The 17,551-nt window shown below is 42.8% G+C and overlaps 1 protein-coding gene across 3 annotated transcripts in view; it reads right to left on the bottom strand.

The window, feature by feature from the left end:
• The window catches only part of LOC118407954, a 31,260-nt gene that overhangs the window by 2,062 nt on the left and 11,647 nt on the right, over positions 1 to 17,551 (bottom strand). Inside the window, exons 1-4 of one of the 3 annotated variants that reach the window (XM_035808540.1) lie at positions 8,962 to 9,010; positions 3,703 to 3,866; positions 1,893 to 2,062; positions 208 to 589 (exon numbers count right to left, since the gene is read on the bottom strand). In XM_035808540.1, the coding sequence (XP_035664433.1) occupies positions 208 to 589; positions 1,893 to 2,062; positions 3,703 to 3,866; positions 8,962 to 8,995 (750 nt within the window). In that variant the 5' untranslated portion in view covers positions 8,996 to 9,010. Of the gene's footprint in view, positions 1 to 207; positions 590 to 1,892; positions 2,063 to 3,702; positions 3,867 to 7,369; positions 7,551 to 8,961; positions 9,011 to 17,551 lie in introns of those variants that run through there. The other 2 variants (XM_035808542.1, XM_035808541.1) reach the window with 2 other exon arrangements.

Raw genomic sequence — 17,551 nt, forward strand, 5'->3', positions numbered from 1 at the left:
GGCCACACAACTTTGTGCAACCACTACAGCAGGGGGCTAGTCCACTGGAAACATTCGGGAGAAACAATAGAAAACTGAGAAGGGTAGAGAAAACGGGTTGTCAGATCTTCAATTGTGCCCAACAGGCAAATATTTAGACTAAGGGATAAAAATTCACACACGAGCAGACATCCAACACACCCTCTTTCCTTCCATCTATCACCCTACCTGATAGCTCGCCACGTCCGGCTCCAAACTGATGTGTTCGTTGCTCTGCTGTGACGTCACGCTCCTGCGCTGATACCGCGGCGGTCTGTTCAAAGGCTTCTGCTTCGTGAAGCTGTCCTCTCGCGAGAAACTGAGAGATAAGTCTTTCGGCGAACCGATGGCCCTCCTCCCCACGTTCGGGATACTGTGTGTGGGGTGGAGCAGGGCCTGGAGCTGGGACGGACCGATTTTTGCACCCGGCTCGCTTAAGTAACGTTTCTTCCAACTTTCCATCAAGATGTCGACGTCATCGTCTTCTCGTGGTGATTTGTTGCTTGTAGAGACCCCCGTCTTGGTCGGGATGGTGCTGCTCAACATGGGCTGGCCTTGAAGCGGCTCCAACCTGAACATGTGTGGAATGAACAATTGGTAAATTGGTACAATAATGAATACACGTCATAGTTAAAAGTAAACCGCGGTCTTTCCATACATCCATCATAACATGACAACTGCGTCCTAACATGTTCAGAGTTTCAGACATTTTCTTTCGTGTCTACAATCAAAGTGTAAGCCTGTTGTCTTATGCAGAACGGACATGCATTTTTATCACGGAGGAGTCATGGAGGTTATATTTACTTCCATGAAATGTCATGGAGGTTATATTTTACCCTGCGTTTGTCTGTGTGTAAACAAGATAACTCGGTCTTGGTGTGTTGGTAGGGTGTGATAAAAGCTGGAAATTATTAGATTTTGGGCCCCCTAGCGGCTTCCCTTGGTACTGCAGCGCAACTTCCGGGTTTGCTATCTCGTGTTCTGAACAAGCTATGGTCACGATTTTGGGGTGTTAGATAGCTCTTGTGCTCAGAAATAAGTGACATAAGTTTGGGCCACAACAGGCCGGACGTGCAAATACGTGCTGTCTACGTGCCAAAACGTGGGCAATCTTTTGGAATCCGTAAGTGGTAAGTACCACCTCCGCACGAACTCGTAGGGAATCCGATGGATTTTGGAGCACGGAGACACGCCGTAGAACGTTACCTGCAGGCGGAACTTTGTGTGCGGATTCGCCCCCCGTACGTGCCAGTAAGTGCGACGCGCCTGCCCTGTACAGCCTGAACGTTTTTAGAAATAGGTGGACGTGGCCTCCGAAAAAACTTACTGACAACCCCGCAAACTCACGTCAACCCCCACAAACTACTCACTTCAACCCCCACAAACTCACTTCAACCCCCGCAAACTCACGTCAACCCCCACAAACTACTCACTTCAACCCCCACAAACTCACTTCAACCCCCACAAACTCACTAACTTCAACCCCCACAAACTCACTTTAACCCCCACAAACTCACTAACTTCAACCCCCACAAACTCACTTCAACCCCCACAAACTCACTAACTTCAACCCCCACAAACTCACTTCAACCCCCACAAACTCACTAACTTCAACCCCCACAAACTCACTTTAACCCCCACAAACTCACTTCAACCTCCACAAACTCACTTCAACCCCCACAAACTACTCACTTCAACCCCCACAAACTCACTTCAACCCCCACAAACTACTCACTTCAACCCCCACAAACTACTCACTTCAACCCCCACAAACTACTCACTTCACGAACGGTGGGTTGTGCCCTTAACTTTACAGTTGAATCAGTATAATATAATGCTAATACACCACGCTTGAAGACCTTGTAAGATCTCACCTGGGCGGAGGTTTCATCTCCCTGATCCTCTTGAGTCTCTCCAGGTGCGGCGCTTTCCGGTGGAACGGCGTGCTCTGCGGCAGCGGCTTGCGGTTGTAGAACGGCTTGGCGTTGTGCTTCCCGGAGTAGTTCTGCCGCTGGATCCGGCCCAGGGCGTTGTTCAGGTTAGTCTGGGGGAAGGAATCATGTTTGTTTGTTTGTTTGTTTATTTGTTCGCACAAAATGCATGAATCAATACAGAAAAAGAATACATAAAAACACTACAGGTGCAGGAGGAAGGGAACCGTAATCGGCTTATACTAAGCCCTCCTCCTCTATACTATAATACAAATAATAGTCAATAATAACAAAATTTCTCGTACATATTACGGGCTCAGGTTTTTTAACTCATGTCAATTTCCAATGCGACCGGTAGCTTAACACAAAAAGATAAACCATGACAGAGAGAAAGAGAGAGAGAGAGAAAGAGAGGGAGAGAGACAGAGCAAGAGGGAGAGAGGGAAGGCGAAAGAAAATGGGAGAAAGAGTGAGAGGAAAAGGTAAATAGAGAAAGAGAGTGAAAGAAAGAGAGAGACGGGAGAGACACAGAAAGCCATAGAAACTAGAGTTCGGTGACCTCATACCTCCATGAAAATTTAAAGCTTTCGTAAATTTCATGCAATTGACTAAGACATTAACATAATGTATGCATGGTGTTGTTAATCATTGAGTAACGTTCACATTTCACAATTATAAAATTCCCATTATTAATCATAAAGAGGTTTTGCAATTTTTACATAAATTATGCAAATAAGTTCCTCATTACCATATTTGGTATCTGCTTATATTCCACCTATCATAATTAACATGTGTTACATGTATTGAGGTCCAGTTATTGAAAACAATGGAACTGTACAATTTCCTCATTAATTATGCAAATTCAGTCATCATTTGCATAACATGTATATGATTATGAACATCTTTGCCTAAGCTACCTGCATGCCTAAAATGCAGGCAATCCGTCGTTCCTTTCTGCAGTTATCCTCTTTGGAGTGTCTTGACAAAAACGCCCCTGCAGTTCCACAATTGAATGTTAGGGGACTGAAACTTGCCCCACTTTGTCATGACGCTAAAAGCTATCTACCACCCAAATGTCACGACCATATCACGTACGGGACAAGAGATACATTGAAAAAATGCTATGATAGAATATTCTCATTAATTATGCAAATGTGCTCCTATTTTGCATAATTAGTATTTTATCTTGTACAACATTGTCTAAGGTACCTACATACTAAAATTCATGAAAATCCGTTATTCCCTTCTTGAGTTATCCTCGTCAGAAGTTTTTGACAAAAATGCCCCTGCTATCCCAAAACTAGACGCTAGGGGGCCCAGACTTATGTCATTTTTTTCCTGAGCACAAGAGCTATCTAATACTTAAAAATCTTGACCATAGCATGTTCAGAACACCGAGATAGAAAAACCGGAAGTTGCGCTGCAGTACCAAGGTCACACACCAGGGGGCCCAAAATTGACCTTGACCTTCGTCTTCCCAACCCCTACCCACATACCAAATATCATCGTAGTCCATCAAGAGATTCTCAAGTTATGCTGACCACAATATGCGGACACACAGACAGACACACACACAGACACACACACACACAGACACACTCAAAACTATACCTCCATTTTTTCATGGAGGTAATGAAAAGACAAGAAGGCGGAAAGAGGAAGAGAGAGAGACAGAGAGACAGACGGAAAGAAAGTCAGAGATAGATCAAAAGTAGCACCATGTTCTTCTGAGTAAAGACTCCATAGATCCCACCTGTTCCTGCCTGATGAGTCCCTCCCGTAGACTCCTGAGTTTGAGCAGGTACTTGGACTGCTGCTCCGGCACGCCGCGCTGGTCCTCGAACCACTCGGGCTGCCTGCCGCTCGTCACCGTGGCAACCGTCGAACCCGCCACGGTCGACGTCATCATGTCCGGACCTGGGGGGATTAGGTAGAAGTTAGATTGATCATTGGAACAGACGACACGTCAACACACGCATTCTTGTTGGATTTCTATTATCTTATAGATCTGAACGCATAATGTGTGGACCATACCACACTCTAGTCCCGTACTTTTTACACATTTTGTGAACCGTCTATGATAACGTTAAGGATTTGAAAAGTTCAAATAGCCTTGACCTTCGCGTATTCAATGTGCGCTTCTCCTCAAGGTCATGACATGCAGCCGCGCAAAGAATTCTCCGCGAAGGATAGCAAACTTTCCTGGGGGCATCAGACTTCCGTCAGGAACGTACAGGCAGGGACTCGAACTCCGGACTTTCTGATCCAGTAGCGAGATTGCCGTACAAGCACTACATAACTGCATACCACTTGAGATTGTAACATATATTTTACTAACCACCCGCGGAATCGTGTGTGGAGAAATTAATCATGATATCATGACTCGACACAAAAGGTTAGGAGACGTGTTTGTCGTATTTCAAGCGCCGTCGCCATGGGAACGGCGCGACGTCCCGCGCCCTTAGGTAACCCCGACCACTTGAAGAGGAGTGTTTGAGTGTTGTGGCGGTAGTGATGGTTGGGGTTTACCGAACCTGTCGTCTGTCAATATCGGGTCAGGTACAGGGGCACGGACTCTGAATCAGACAGACAGACAGACAGACAGACAGACAGACAGACAGACAGACAGACAGACAGACAGACAGGGACTCTGAACAAGATCAGTGTGTGTGATCAGTTTACTGAAGGGACTGCTCTAAAGATTCATAGTTAAGTTTCTTGTGTGTACAAGGTACGTGCTTTCAGTGTAATGTAACAATTTTACCGCTAATCTAAGCTGTGACAAGCTCCAATTCTTGCTCGTAGCCGCACTACGTAATCGTAACCTGACCTCAAGCCTGGTTAAAACCCACGTAACCTTATCCTTCCTGACTTCAAGTGGGACTAGATTATCCGTCTGTACAATGCGCTGCCCCAGATAGTTAAATAGGGCAAATTGCAGACATGATTAACAACTTTCAAGCCGAAAACGACAGCTAGGGCCTCTGAGACCACTTCAGAACCATCCAATGGCCACTCGGCACGGTTGCCATAGCGACGTTAGTACAAAGATTAGGTCATGGCTGTCTACTGACTCAAAGGTCGACTCCTAGTGCTTCATATGGATGGTAGTCATGGTACTGTCAAGTAGGAATATCATAGGACAAGACAGCACAAATGTCATATTAAAGCACGCGTACGGGTCCATACCTCCCAACCCCACACACCCCCACACAAATAGTCTCCAAGCAGACCCTACGGTACCTTAGAGATAGTATCAAAGCTGGCCAAGGAGTGTAGCCGGCCCGTTAGACTCCCTTTGGCCGGCTATACTCCTTGGCCAGTTTGGATAATATCTCTAAGGCACCGTAGGGTCTGCTTGGAGACTAACACACACACACACGTCCAAAAACCCACCCACCCAAAGCACTTGAGTGGCGGATCTGTATAGTAGTGACTTGTGTTTACGGTAAACATCCGCGAGTATTGTCAACACTGTAAAGTAAACAACGTACAGAATATCACGGTTCATCCCCCCTTAAACGCTTCTAAAGACTTGTGTACATCAGCAACACTATCATCATGTACTATCTACCTTTGTGTTTGTTGTACACCACTCGGAACCAAACAAGTTTGAGGCTTTCAACATTAGAATCAGTTGTTTCTGTGAAACACTCTTAACACAAAACTTCAAGAGTTTGTTTGTTTTAAAGGTGACACAGAGTGAAGGGTAAAAACGATACTAGCGACCACCTTAAATAGCTTCTTAAACAGCGCATACCGGTGTCTTTTACGTTAAGAAAACACGTTCTGTGAGCGGTGGGGAGAACTCGATACAAAGGGTGACTACTTTAGTCTACCTCACAGAGAGAACGGAAGCTGCATTCCCGTGACATTTTAGACTGATCAACACTGCTATATACGAAATGTCTCTAAACACGGTAACAGCTAAGAAAATAACAGCACTACAAAGCTACAAAATAAACGTTTATATAACTTCACAGGCTTGGAACACCCATAGCCTAACCCCTGTCTTCCTATAACATTTAGGTAACATTGTTTAAGGCATGTACGCGGTAGACCCTAAGTTCACGGCATAAAGTTATGAAAAAAACACCCCATGGCGTACCAAAAAGAAAACTTTTCTACTCTAAGCTACACCTATGATCTATTTGGCAATACCTTATAACACCATAGTTCAGTTACCCTCTGACAAACTTCCAAACAAACACACAAACAGCAAGCTAACGGCCGCGCAGAGGAAGAATTTTCTAAGCAGGCATTAAGTTACGGAACAGAACGTTGATAGACCGCATACCCCAAACATGCGCCATGCCTGATTGTATTTTTCCATCCACCATAGCTGTGGAACTCTGTGTAAATAGCTCAGGTGAATACACAGGTATCGGGGTATGCATACCAGGGTTAGGTTGACAATCGTACACGCAAATATCATTCCCGTAACAAAGTCAACAATTAATGGCGACTGACTCCAGCGTTTCCACACTTTAGAAATGAAAGAACATTTCCCGTTCAAACTTGTCCCTTCTTGTTGAGTCAACACTCCCGCGACACAGACCGATATTGTGGGAACACGCCTCGCCATGTTTATATACCGAGTTTTAGATCATTGCCAAAGTGTCGTGCAATCTTTTCTCATTCAGTCTGAACACTGACACTGTAAGCAGAAATCACGGGGTGTTATTATGTGTTCTTGTGTTTGATAACAGTGAGGAACACGGGTCTGGAGAACTCCACCGCCAGTGTTTGCGCTGAAGTTACAGAATCTGATACGTATAATCTCCAATCAGATCCTGCGATGACATAAGATAGTACTAAACTGGCCAAGAAGTGTAGTCAGCCAAGAGGTGTACAATTGCCATTCCCAGGTAGCCAAACACACTCCTAGGCCGGCTTCACCCCTTTGGCAGATTTTGGTACTGTCTTAGGCTACGGTAGGATCTGCTTGGAGATTGAGATACTTATACAGATCATGACAAATATCGCTTGACAGCATAGCCTAAGTGTCTTACATCAGATCCTAAACTTAGGAATAGTATTCAGCGCAGCATGCATCAACAATATGTGAAAAGCGAAACCCATTTCTGTCAAAATTTGGCAAAGCTACACAGTGACTTGAGGCACGTCAACTAGAGTTCTACTCCACCTGTGAAACTTTGTCGACCGAGAGACAGGCTTAAGACACGAGTCTTGAAGGAAGCTAACTTTCTAAGACGCCTTAACACCTAGCTCAAGTCATGACTCAAGGCACGACCTGACCACACAGTAGCGAACTGTAGCACACGCGACTAAAATTTACTTTAGTTGCTCTTCCGTCGTTGTCGAAGACATAACATAAGTCTACCGACAATAGCGATGGCTGGTTGCTCGTTAGTCTAGGTTTTAAGAACTAAAACACACAGACACACACACACGCCTACCTTTAGCCAAGAGCGCTCGCTGTTTGCCAGAAGTCCTTACATGTACACAACCTTCCTCATGTGTGTAAGACGTTTAAAAGACGCATGGACGTCTTGAGATCTCGTGCATCAGCTCTAAGACGTTTAGAAGACTACGTGCACGAGGACCGCACTACGGGGGAGACTTGTTGTCCCAACACCTCGGACACGAACAAAAACACGTAAACCAATCGTCATCGCACATAGTCCTCACTAACTCATGCAGCACCGTGTGGGGATAGCTGACACCCCCCGCGGTAACCCGAGAATAGGCACGTCCACCGTCGCCATGGCAACGTGAGGATGCCCCATTCTGGGCGGAGCTCTCAGGTGTAACACAGGTACAGGTGAGGCAGGGCAGGTGGAATAGGACGTGACCCCAAGGGCAGGTAGAAAATGTCGAGAATTAACTCCTGTAATCAACATGTGCTGAGGGGACGTTATGAATAGTAACTCAATAAACCCCTATTGAGCCGCAGTAATGCTTACATCAAGGCAAGTCATCAGACACTATTGTGGGCGGTAAACCTGATTTGGGGCTGTTTTGTGGTCCCATGTGACATTTCATTTGCCGAGAATAGAAGAAGAAGAAACGCTATTCATCATTCAAGCGGAAATAATGAACACAATACCCCAGAGTAGAGGCTATAGAAGTAACAGTTAATGCCAACCACAAAGGTCCGTGATGTCATGGAACAGAGAACGCCTGTATGATCATGAAACTAAAATTATTCCACAAAGACTTCATGCTAAAGCTTTAAAGCACAATGAAAGGACAAATAAGAAGTTAAGAAAGAAAATTGGTGATTCTTTAAGTGCCCCTGACGACACTTTCATCTCGTGGGCTTCTATGTTTGATAGCCGTCTTGATCGTTAAGGTCATTACCACCAAGGGCGTAACCTTCGATGTCGAACATATAGGCTATGACCTCGAAAATAAAGTCTGTCATTTGACAGCGGCTTTAAAGATCCCCTGTTTTGTTACAAAAGCTTTACAATGAGGATCGCGGTTAGAGAACAGAAAGACACCGTGAACCCATAGGTACCAGTAGGAACCACGTTAGAATGGCTAACCGTTATAAATGTAAATCCTGAAATTGCGCTCTCAGTAGCCCTAGTTTTAAAAGTTTAGATTCTGGGTCTAGAGAGAAACTGTAGTGATGATTACTTTCTTTGCTTTATTCATCTTATGTCCAAGCAGATCCTACGGTAGCATGAGATAGTATCAAAGGCTGACAAAGGAGTGTAGCCGGTCTAGCAGTTTGTTTGGCTACCGGAGGCTTCTAGACCGGCTCCACCCCTTTGCCAGCTTCTGATACTATCTCATGCTACTGTAGGATCTGCTTGGAGATTCTTCTTCTTCCATAGCAAGTGTTACGGTACACACACGGGATCTACGAAGATGGACATCAAAATCGTACGACGCCCTGCGGCAATGTGAACGCGTGGTAACCACGCACACGTACGTGCAACACCGCGAGTGAAAGTTTTATCCCCCCAAGGTTGACACCGATACCCGCTACCCCCTGCCTCCTGTACGGTAGACCGCACCTGTATATGACCGCGATACCTACCCGTGTACTCTAACCGCGGCCTCCATACAGACATGGAACCTGCTCTATGGTACCGCACAGGAGACCAGCAGTATAACCCTGTCCTATAGCACGGTACAGTACGTCTGTATGGTCACGGCAGGCATCCCTCCATCCATCCAAGGCTTAGGTGATGGTAGCACTCTGGTTTTATGGTCATGGACAACACCTTCAATGACTTGTCAATCCTATCCTAGCCTGAAGTGGCAGTCTCAGTCACAGTTGGGATATACAAACTTTAAGGTAGAAAGGTCATGGGCTGTTGTCTCACTTTTTGTCCCCCTCTCTTTTCCTCAAGCTGCTTGTTGTGTATTGCCTGGCCCTTTGCTACACCAGTTTTGACTGTCGGTTGCGAAAACCTGCAACATGTTCCCAACAGTCTTATAATGTCTTATAATGATTACACCGCAACTGTGTCTTTTTATGTGATATGAACCACAAACCTCAGCTTAGCAGCTGTCCATAAGGGCGCTGACGTCTGCCACTGAAGTTGTTGATACTAGTCTTGAACTTTTGTCTGTCCATGAGAGCCACTGTGTGCTGTGGTAAAGAGTTCCAGAGTTTTGATGCATGTGGCCGGGAGGAAGGTACGACGTTTAAATGTTGTCGATGATTTCACAGGTTCCAGACCGTTGCAGTGTTGAAATATTGACAGGCGGGTTTCACGTACATAGTTAGGGTTCAGGAAGTAGACTGTTGAGTGGAGCAGGTGCGTCGTGGTTGTACATGCGGTGCAGAAGAGTGATCGCCCTACGTTTCTTCGTTGTTCCAGTGGCTGAATCTGGTATTGTACAGTATTGAGCCCGAGAGAAAGTCCCTGACTGTTCCATGTGGCAAAGCGATCAAATTGTGCTCAGGAAGCCAGGATATATTGGTGCCATTAAGAAAACAAGTCGGGTAGTGTGTTTTAGAGTGGGCGACACAATGCCTGTTTATAGGTGAATATTGGCACTTGTGCGGTGTGTGTAGAGTGTAATATATTAATGGATTCACGGTGTTGTAGTAGGCAATGTTGGGTCAGCGACGAGTGGGTTTTGTTGATAAATATTAAGTCTAGAAGACGTCACTGGGAAACGTTATTGATTACCGATATATTATCAATAACCAATTGGATCGATAGAGAAATACGGTTAAAAGCGACCACCGACGAACCAGGTAAAAAGACAATCGACCTTCCAAATAATTAACTAACTAACTAACTACTTATAAGCAACTACGTTGCACTTTTTCCAGTTGGAATATTTCCAACTGGAAACCAAAGATAAATGACGTTGATATTCTACGTTGCCATGCCAACGCCACGCCCAAATCAGAACACACCTAGCCCCCATGTGTACCAAGTGATTGTGGGGTATATTTTTATCGCAGGGATGTTTACACAAACTTTAACGTGTTAAGTTTACATTCAAAGTTCGGCACGTCCGAGCTTTTATAAACACTTGTGTCAACTCTGGACAATCTGGAGATTAAAACTTACACCCGCGGGCTCTGTTGCCTGGCAACGAGCACACGTTGCTATGGTTACCGCTGTGTATCTTTTACCGAGCGTGTCGTTCTTTCCTTCTTTAAAAAATAGAACCGACAAAAATCATAAAAACTTCGCCTAGACCGGATTTCATCTGTAGGCTTGAAATAACGCTGCTAGGATTCTCAGGAATGTAATTCAGTGGTTTAATCTACAATTGTAATAATGGGAGAAAGGCTGACCTCAGCTGTTAGGGTTCTCACACTTCATACCATCTACAAACCTCAGCTTCTGTTTTGTTCTATTTGCGTTCGTACAGACGAGGACAATGTGGCACTGCACTCAAGTTAGTAACACGTTCCCAAGGACACAACGTCGGGGGCACGGCGGGTATCGAACTCGAGACCTCTAGGTCCTGACCCCAAAACTCTAGACCAGTTACGTCACTCATAACAGCTCCATGTTGTAATGATCAAGAATATCCTGAACAACTTCTTCGATCCTGAAATCTAATCCATTACAAGATCAAATGTATCATTACTTTCCTATATATCGAGTTAATGCCCTCAAAGGCAACATGAATCCATTCACAAGTCCTTGAAATATCGTCAGGTTTACAGACGAACCATCGTCTATGAAAACATAACCTCCATAGCAGAGCTAAACATAGTAACATAGTAACAATGTATGTCACACCGTCATTGCAACATAACAACACGTGCATAATGACATATGATAATCCCTGCATGAGCATGGTATACATACTAGTAAGACATACTGAAGAATCATAGACGTTAGAGAGAATGTCTTGACGCTAGAAATCCCTCCAATGATTGTAACAGACCATTCTCATCTCACACTGCTCACTGTAGATTAGCCTTATGGAACTGTAATGTACCAGAAGAAGTCATATTTTGGTCTTTGTACAATTGTTGTGGAATAAAGTTATCATTTAGATAACATTATATATTGTGAACATTTCGTAATGCTTAGAATAAATATCCTGTTTAAGTACGAACCAACGTTAATGGAAACATGACCTCTATAACACAGCTGAGCATAGTGACACTGCACATCACACCACTGTAGATTTCACAAACACCGTGACACGTCACGAAGTTATTGTGATTATCATATGAGACTTCTCTACACGAGTGGCTGCATCTCCCATTAACTACACAAACAACACGTCACACACGAGTAGGGTAGTAATGAAATATTTATGGCACCTAATTGTTCCGCTGATGCGCTTAACGGACGTTAAGTCGAGATGGGCATCAATTATTTAGCACTCATTGAGTGAAGATAAACAGAGAGACTCGGACATTCATTTTACATACTGCAGCCGGTGTACAATTACACATAGGAAGTGCGTGTAACTGATATGTCTGGGTGTTGTTTAGATTCACTTTATTATCGTTTCTATCCTAGGCATTAACTTATGGCAGTATGTAATGCTGAAAGTACAATGAAGAGTAGATTATAACAGGACGTTGTATTTCCTGTTGCCCTGGTATGATATACAGGATATACAGGATATACAGGTAAAGATAAATGTTCACCCAGGTGTAAAAATGGGCACAGCACGAAAACAACTTTTTAAGCAAAGTTTCAGAGATACGTATAAAGCCCTTAAAGGCGGATAAATATTTCAGCAGATTTTAAGATATATTAAAGGCATCGGAAACATACATTTGGCATTTACGGAAGATTTCAGCGTTTGTAAATCTAACTTAATCTGTTGTGTTTCTTTACGTGAATTTTACATGTATTTTAGTATGCCGAAGAGACAACTTAAATGTCTCAAAAATATTTTCTGTCAAAACGGACAAATACCGTTTCTCTAGATCTGATACAAAATACATGTTAACCGGCTAAGTCAAATGTAATAAGCCTTTGTCTGGTGTTAGATAAAACATTGCGTCATCTGTTTTATAACAGTCAAAACTGAAAATCATTGCGCTTTCTGGTACAAAATGTTATGTTTATACCTCAGCAAATACAAATACAATACAATACAAAGTCAAATACAATAATCTTCTGTGTTTTTTAGCTATTCCGAAAGCATTTGACGTATTCAAACTTTCTGTGCGAAAGGTTTAATTCGAACAGGGGAGAACCTCTCACGGTTAGCTTATATGCGCTATTTTACATTATATGAGATGTTGCGTATACCATGGTCAATATTGACCGAAGAATGCATGCCATATATATAATTTATTTCGAACCGTCATTTACGCAAAGAAGGGAAGACCTCCCCCGTTAATATATTTGGTAAGCCGTATATGAAATGTTGCGTATTTCATTTGAACATACGACATGTTTAATTTTTGAATCCGCGCAGTTTAAGCGAACTAGGGGAGACCTCCCCCGTTTAGCTTATATGTTGCCAAAACGTATATGAAATGTTGCGTATTTCTTTTGAACATACGACATGTTTGATATTTGAATTCGCACAGTTTAAGCGAACTAGGGGAGACCTCCCCCGTTTAGCTTATATGCTGCCAAAACGTATATGAAATGTTGCGTATTTCTGTAAAACATACAACAAGTTTAATCTTTGAATCCGCGCAGTTTAAGCGAACTAGGGGAGACCTCCCCCGTTTAGCTTATATGCTGCCAAAACGTATATGAAATGTTGCGTATTTCTGTAAAACATACAACAAGTTTAATCTTTGAATCCGCGCAGTTTAAGCGAACTATGGGAGACCTCCCCCGTTAAGCTTATATGTTGTCAAGACGTATATGAAATGTTGCGTATTTCTGTAAAACATACAGCAAGTTAAATGTTTGAATCCGCGCAGTTTAAGCGAACTAGGGGAGACTTCCCCCGTTTAGCTTTTATGTTGTCAAGACGTATATGAAATGTTGCGTATTTCTGTAAAACATACAACAAGTTAAATCTTTGAATCCGCGCAGTTTAAGCGAACTAGGGGAGACCACCCCCGTTTAGCTTATATGCTGCCAAAACGTATATGAAATGTTGCGTATTTCTGTTGAACATACGACATGTTTAATCTTTGAATTCGCACAGTTTAAGCGAACTAGGGGAGACCTCCCCCGTTTAGCTTATATGCTGCCAAAACGTATATGAAATGTTGCGTATTTCTGTTGAACATACGACATGTTTAATCTTTGAATCCGCGCAGCTTAAGCAAATTTGGGGGTACTACCCCCGTTTTATCTATTAGCTAATACCGTCTCAAAGGTTTTATGAAACGGTGCCTTTATCTGCTGAACATACGGCATGTTTGAAGCGCAGTTTATGCGAACAGGAGGAGACCCTTTCCTTTTTATTTTATACCGCATATAATTTCTGAAATTCCAGGGTCTAAATCAGGGTGAGGTTTTCTTTGTGGCATGTTGACACTCGAGCTAAGAGACGGTAGAAATCCCGACTACTGCTATGAATATCTCCGAGACTCAACCTCTGCTTGAAGAATAAGGATGTAGTAGGTATACCGTTTTGTGCAGTGAGTTGTGTTTTCTCTATAAAACGGCAAGCAGTTCTTACTACAGGTAAATGTACGAAATATGTTTATTTCTTTATCTACAAGCAAGCGTCGAGAAAGAACAGTTTGTGCACACAGGCGGTGTCTTCTCGCGTTGCTCGTGTTTGTTTGGGCAAGCAAGATGTAAATTTATTCAGCGTTATTTCGTACTCGCCATGGGGCGCACGCCTCCGTCCGTCCAAGGAGGTTGAACTTCCTTGGTCCGTCTGTGGCACAGTTGTGTCATGTGATAGGATGTATCCAATGGCAGAAAAGAGTGGGGGGTTCAAATTTACGGGCCATACGTACGACAAGGAGCGGTTATTTTCCAGGCGTTCATTTTTGAAGAGAAGTATTGAAGAAAGTTTGGGCCTGTTCTAGCCCGCAAGTTGTGGCCGCGACACCGCTTTTACCGCCTAGGACCCCCGGTGACGGAATTTGACTCAAAGATACGAGGTGGCTATCATTCTGTACAAGCTGTTGTTGTTGGAAATCGACACAGAATGGAAATCACGGCCCTTGCACCATCCGGATTAATAGAAGCCGACACTGCAAGCTGAACATGTTTCGCGTTCACAGAATCCAGGACCATCCAACAACACGAGTCATATCGGCCACTACTCTAGGATCCTCTAGATCTTACCGGATTCTTATTCCTGTGGTGACCAGATGGAACTGTACATGTGTGCTCTTTTTAACTTACGCCGAGACGCTTCACCCGACACTGGAAATGGGACTGTGGACTGCTGCACGGAATTGCGCAACCGTTGTGATTGTTTCAACTGCCGACTACATCAGAATGAAAGGCCACAAATGCCTAGTAGGCTGTAGGTTTTTTTACTTTTCCATGTAATATTTTCTCGTAATTCAATAAAATTTTAAAGTTTCATCCATTGTATTTTCTTGCTTTGAAATGTGCTAATGATTATTCTCCTAAAATGGCACTTATCCACACCTTAATGCACACGTATATGAGACGTACAGAGGGAAGTTTAAACATGTCTTAAGGGTGTTTTGGTACGTATTTATGACAACTTTAACACGTATATGAGACGTAAATAGGCTTTAGATCAAATAAACGTGAAGTTTAAACATGTATTAAGGGCGTTTTAATAAGTATTTATGGCAAATTTAAGCTGCTGAAAAGGCACCTAAACACACGTTATAATCCACTTAACGAACACGTATATGAGACGTAAATAGGCTTTAGATCAAATAAACGTGAAGTTTAAACAAGTCTTAAGGGCGTTATAATAGGTATTTATGGCAAATTTAAGCTGCTGAAAAGGCAGCTAAACACACGTTATAATCCACTTAATGCACACGTATATGAGACGTAAATAGGCTTTAGATCAAATATACGTGAAGTTTAAACATGTCTTAAGGGCGTTTTAATAAGTATTTATGGCAACTTTAAACTGCTGAAAAGGCACCTAAACACACGTTATAATCCTCTTAATGTACACGTATATGAGACGTAAAGAGGCTTTAGATCAAATAAACGTGAAGTTTAAACATATCTTAAGGGCGTTTTAATAAGTATTTATGGCAACTTTAAACTGCTGAAAAGGCACTAAAACACACGTTATAATCCACTTAATGCAATTGTATATGAGACGTAAAGAGGCTTTAGATCAAATAAATGTGAACTTTAAACAAGTTTTAAGGGGGTTTTAAAAATCATTTACGACATCTTTAAGCTGCTGAAAGACAACGGGAAAACCGGAAAATAAGGACTAACACGGACCTACAGAAAGACCACTTAAAGGCAATATTTACGTACTCGTATAAGTGGTGTATAGATCCGTAAAGGAGGAAAATACGTCAACATTACGCATGGTTTCAGCATCCTTAAATACCGTTTTTCGTGCCGTGGGGTACCTTCTGTCTGTACCGTGTATGTGGCACTGTTAATATAAGTACAAAACTTGAGTGCAGTACCACATTGTCCTCGTCTGTACAAAAAGCAAAATAGAAAAAAAAAATGTTTAAAACAGGCTGATGCGGTATTGAGAAACGTGCATGAAGGATTTGCTAGCTGTGGCTAGTTGTGCGTGAAATCTAACCTCTATCAGGCTCCACAGGTCGCTGGAAAAATTGTAGAGATTGGACAGAAAACATGCCAGAGGAGTTAGATGAGCGAGTATAGTTTGTGTCTCTAGGTCGCATACTCCTCTGGTGAAAAAATCTTTGCTCCAAGAATTTAGCTGACCAATGTACAAGAACTTTGCACAAGTAGAGAAATAACATCTATGACATCTAAACAGGTCTCAACTACATGCAGGCCTATTTTATGCCCCCATAATGTTGAACGGCAGATGGCAGTTATGTACAGGGTCGTTTCGCTATATCTTAGGGGACTCACGTACTATTTGTAGAGTCAACTGTTTCTGAATAGTCCCCTGCTAAAGCTTCTAACTACAACTTCACATTGACAGACAGTTGAAGGGCCTTTGATTTACGGCGTTTACACGACCCCGTGTCGTAAAACCAAATCAATCGTAAAACAGACTAAATGTCGTGATACCTCATAAACGTCACTGCCACAAAGCCCTTGAAGCACGAGTCCCCACAGACAAGTCTATAAATGTCAGGTTCTCCTAAATCACAGTTTATCACCATTGATCACATAGACAGCCTCACGGTGTCTCTGTCGATTCGTTCACGTTTTATAGGTTTGCTGTATGACGTTGAATCTGCAAATAAGTTTTCACAGGAGCTTCTTATGTATATAATTCAGTCAAGTTGATTACATGTAGAATACTAGCTGTAAGGACTTTTATGTGGTTTGTATGTCTTATATGTTCAGGAAAATTAGCTGCTGACAAATCTTGTATGTTATTCAAAAGTATCCAAGAAGCCAAATATCCAAGTGAGCCATAGGCCACCAAATGTCATTTCTGCAGCAGGGCACACTTTTGAAGAAGGTGGTCTTGTAACGTGCTTAAGAGAGTAACTTCCAAGTATCAACTAATTTTAACCAGGAGCTCAAATGTGAGGTTTCTACCAGTTGAGCTACAGGGACAAACTATTATGAGTTCGTGTTTATCTTGACATCTTATCAACTCAATCCTGTGGTGTGTACTTCACTACAGAAGACACTTTATTAAGTACACAGGAGTTGACTTTCTGTTGCCATCTTGGCTCCATTGAAGAAACAGACAATGTTTACTAAAGCTTAAGGGGCAAACACCATCCTTGACAACAGTTAAATGCTATAAACATTGTCAGCCAATATCCGACAAGTATGATTAGTGAGTCAATGTTTTGAGTCTGTGGTCATTTGCACTCATAATCAAACACAATCAACTTTTAGATGGAACAGGTAGTGGCGAAGGTCAAGATCAAATATGAAAACCTGGCACGGTAGATCTAGTGCAACTGCGATTTCAGGAAAACGACAGCAAATCTAAACGTATTGATAGTAAAGATACTTACTGATGATTTTCAGGCCTGACAGCTATTTCGCCTTTTCTTGTGCCTTTATAGCAAACACAATTCCACGTCAATCCAGAATATTCTTATTCCTTTGTGTTACTTACAGAGCGATGTAGACTTATAACAGTAAGGTCTGTGGAAGTGGCCTTCCTATGATAGAACCTGTCAGGGCACGCGT

Source organism: Branchiostoma floridae, unplaced genomic scaffold, assembly GCF_000003815.2.
Source record: "Branchiostoma floridae strain S238N-H82 unplaced genomic scaffold, Bfl_VNyyK Sc7u5tJ_1501, whole genome shotgun sequence".
Taxonomy (NCBI): domain Eukaryota; kingdom Metazoa; phylum Chordata; class Leptocardii; order Amphioxiformes; family Branchiostomatidae; genus Branchiostoma; species Branchiostoma floridae.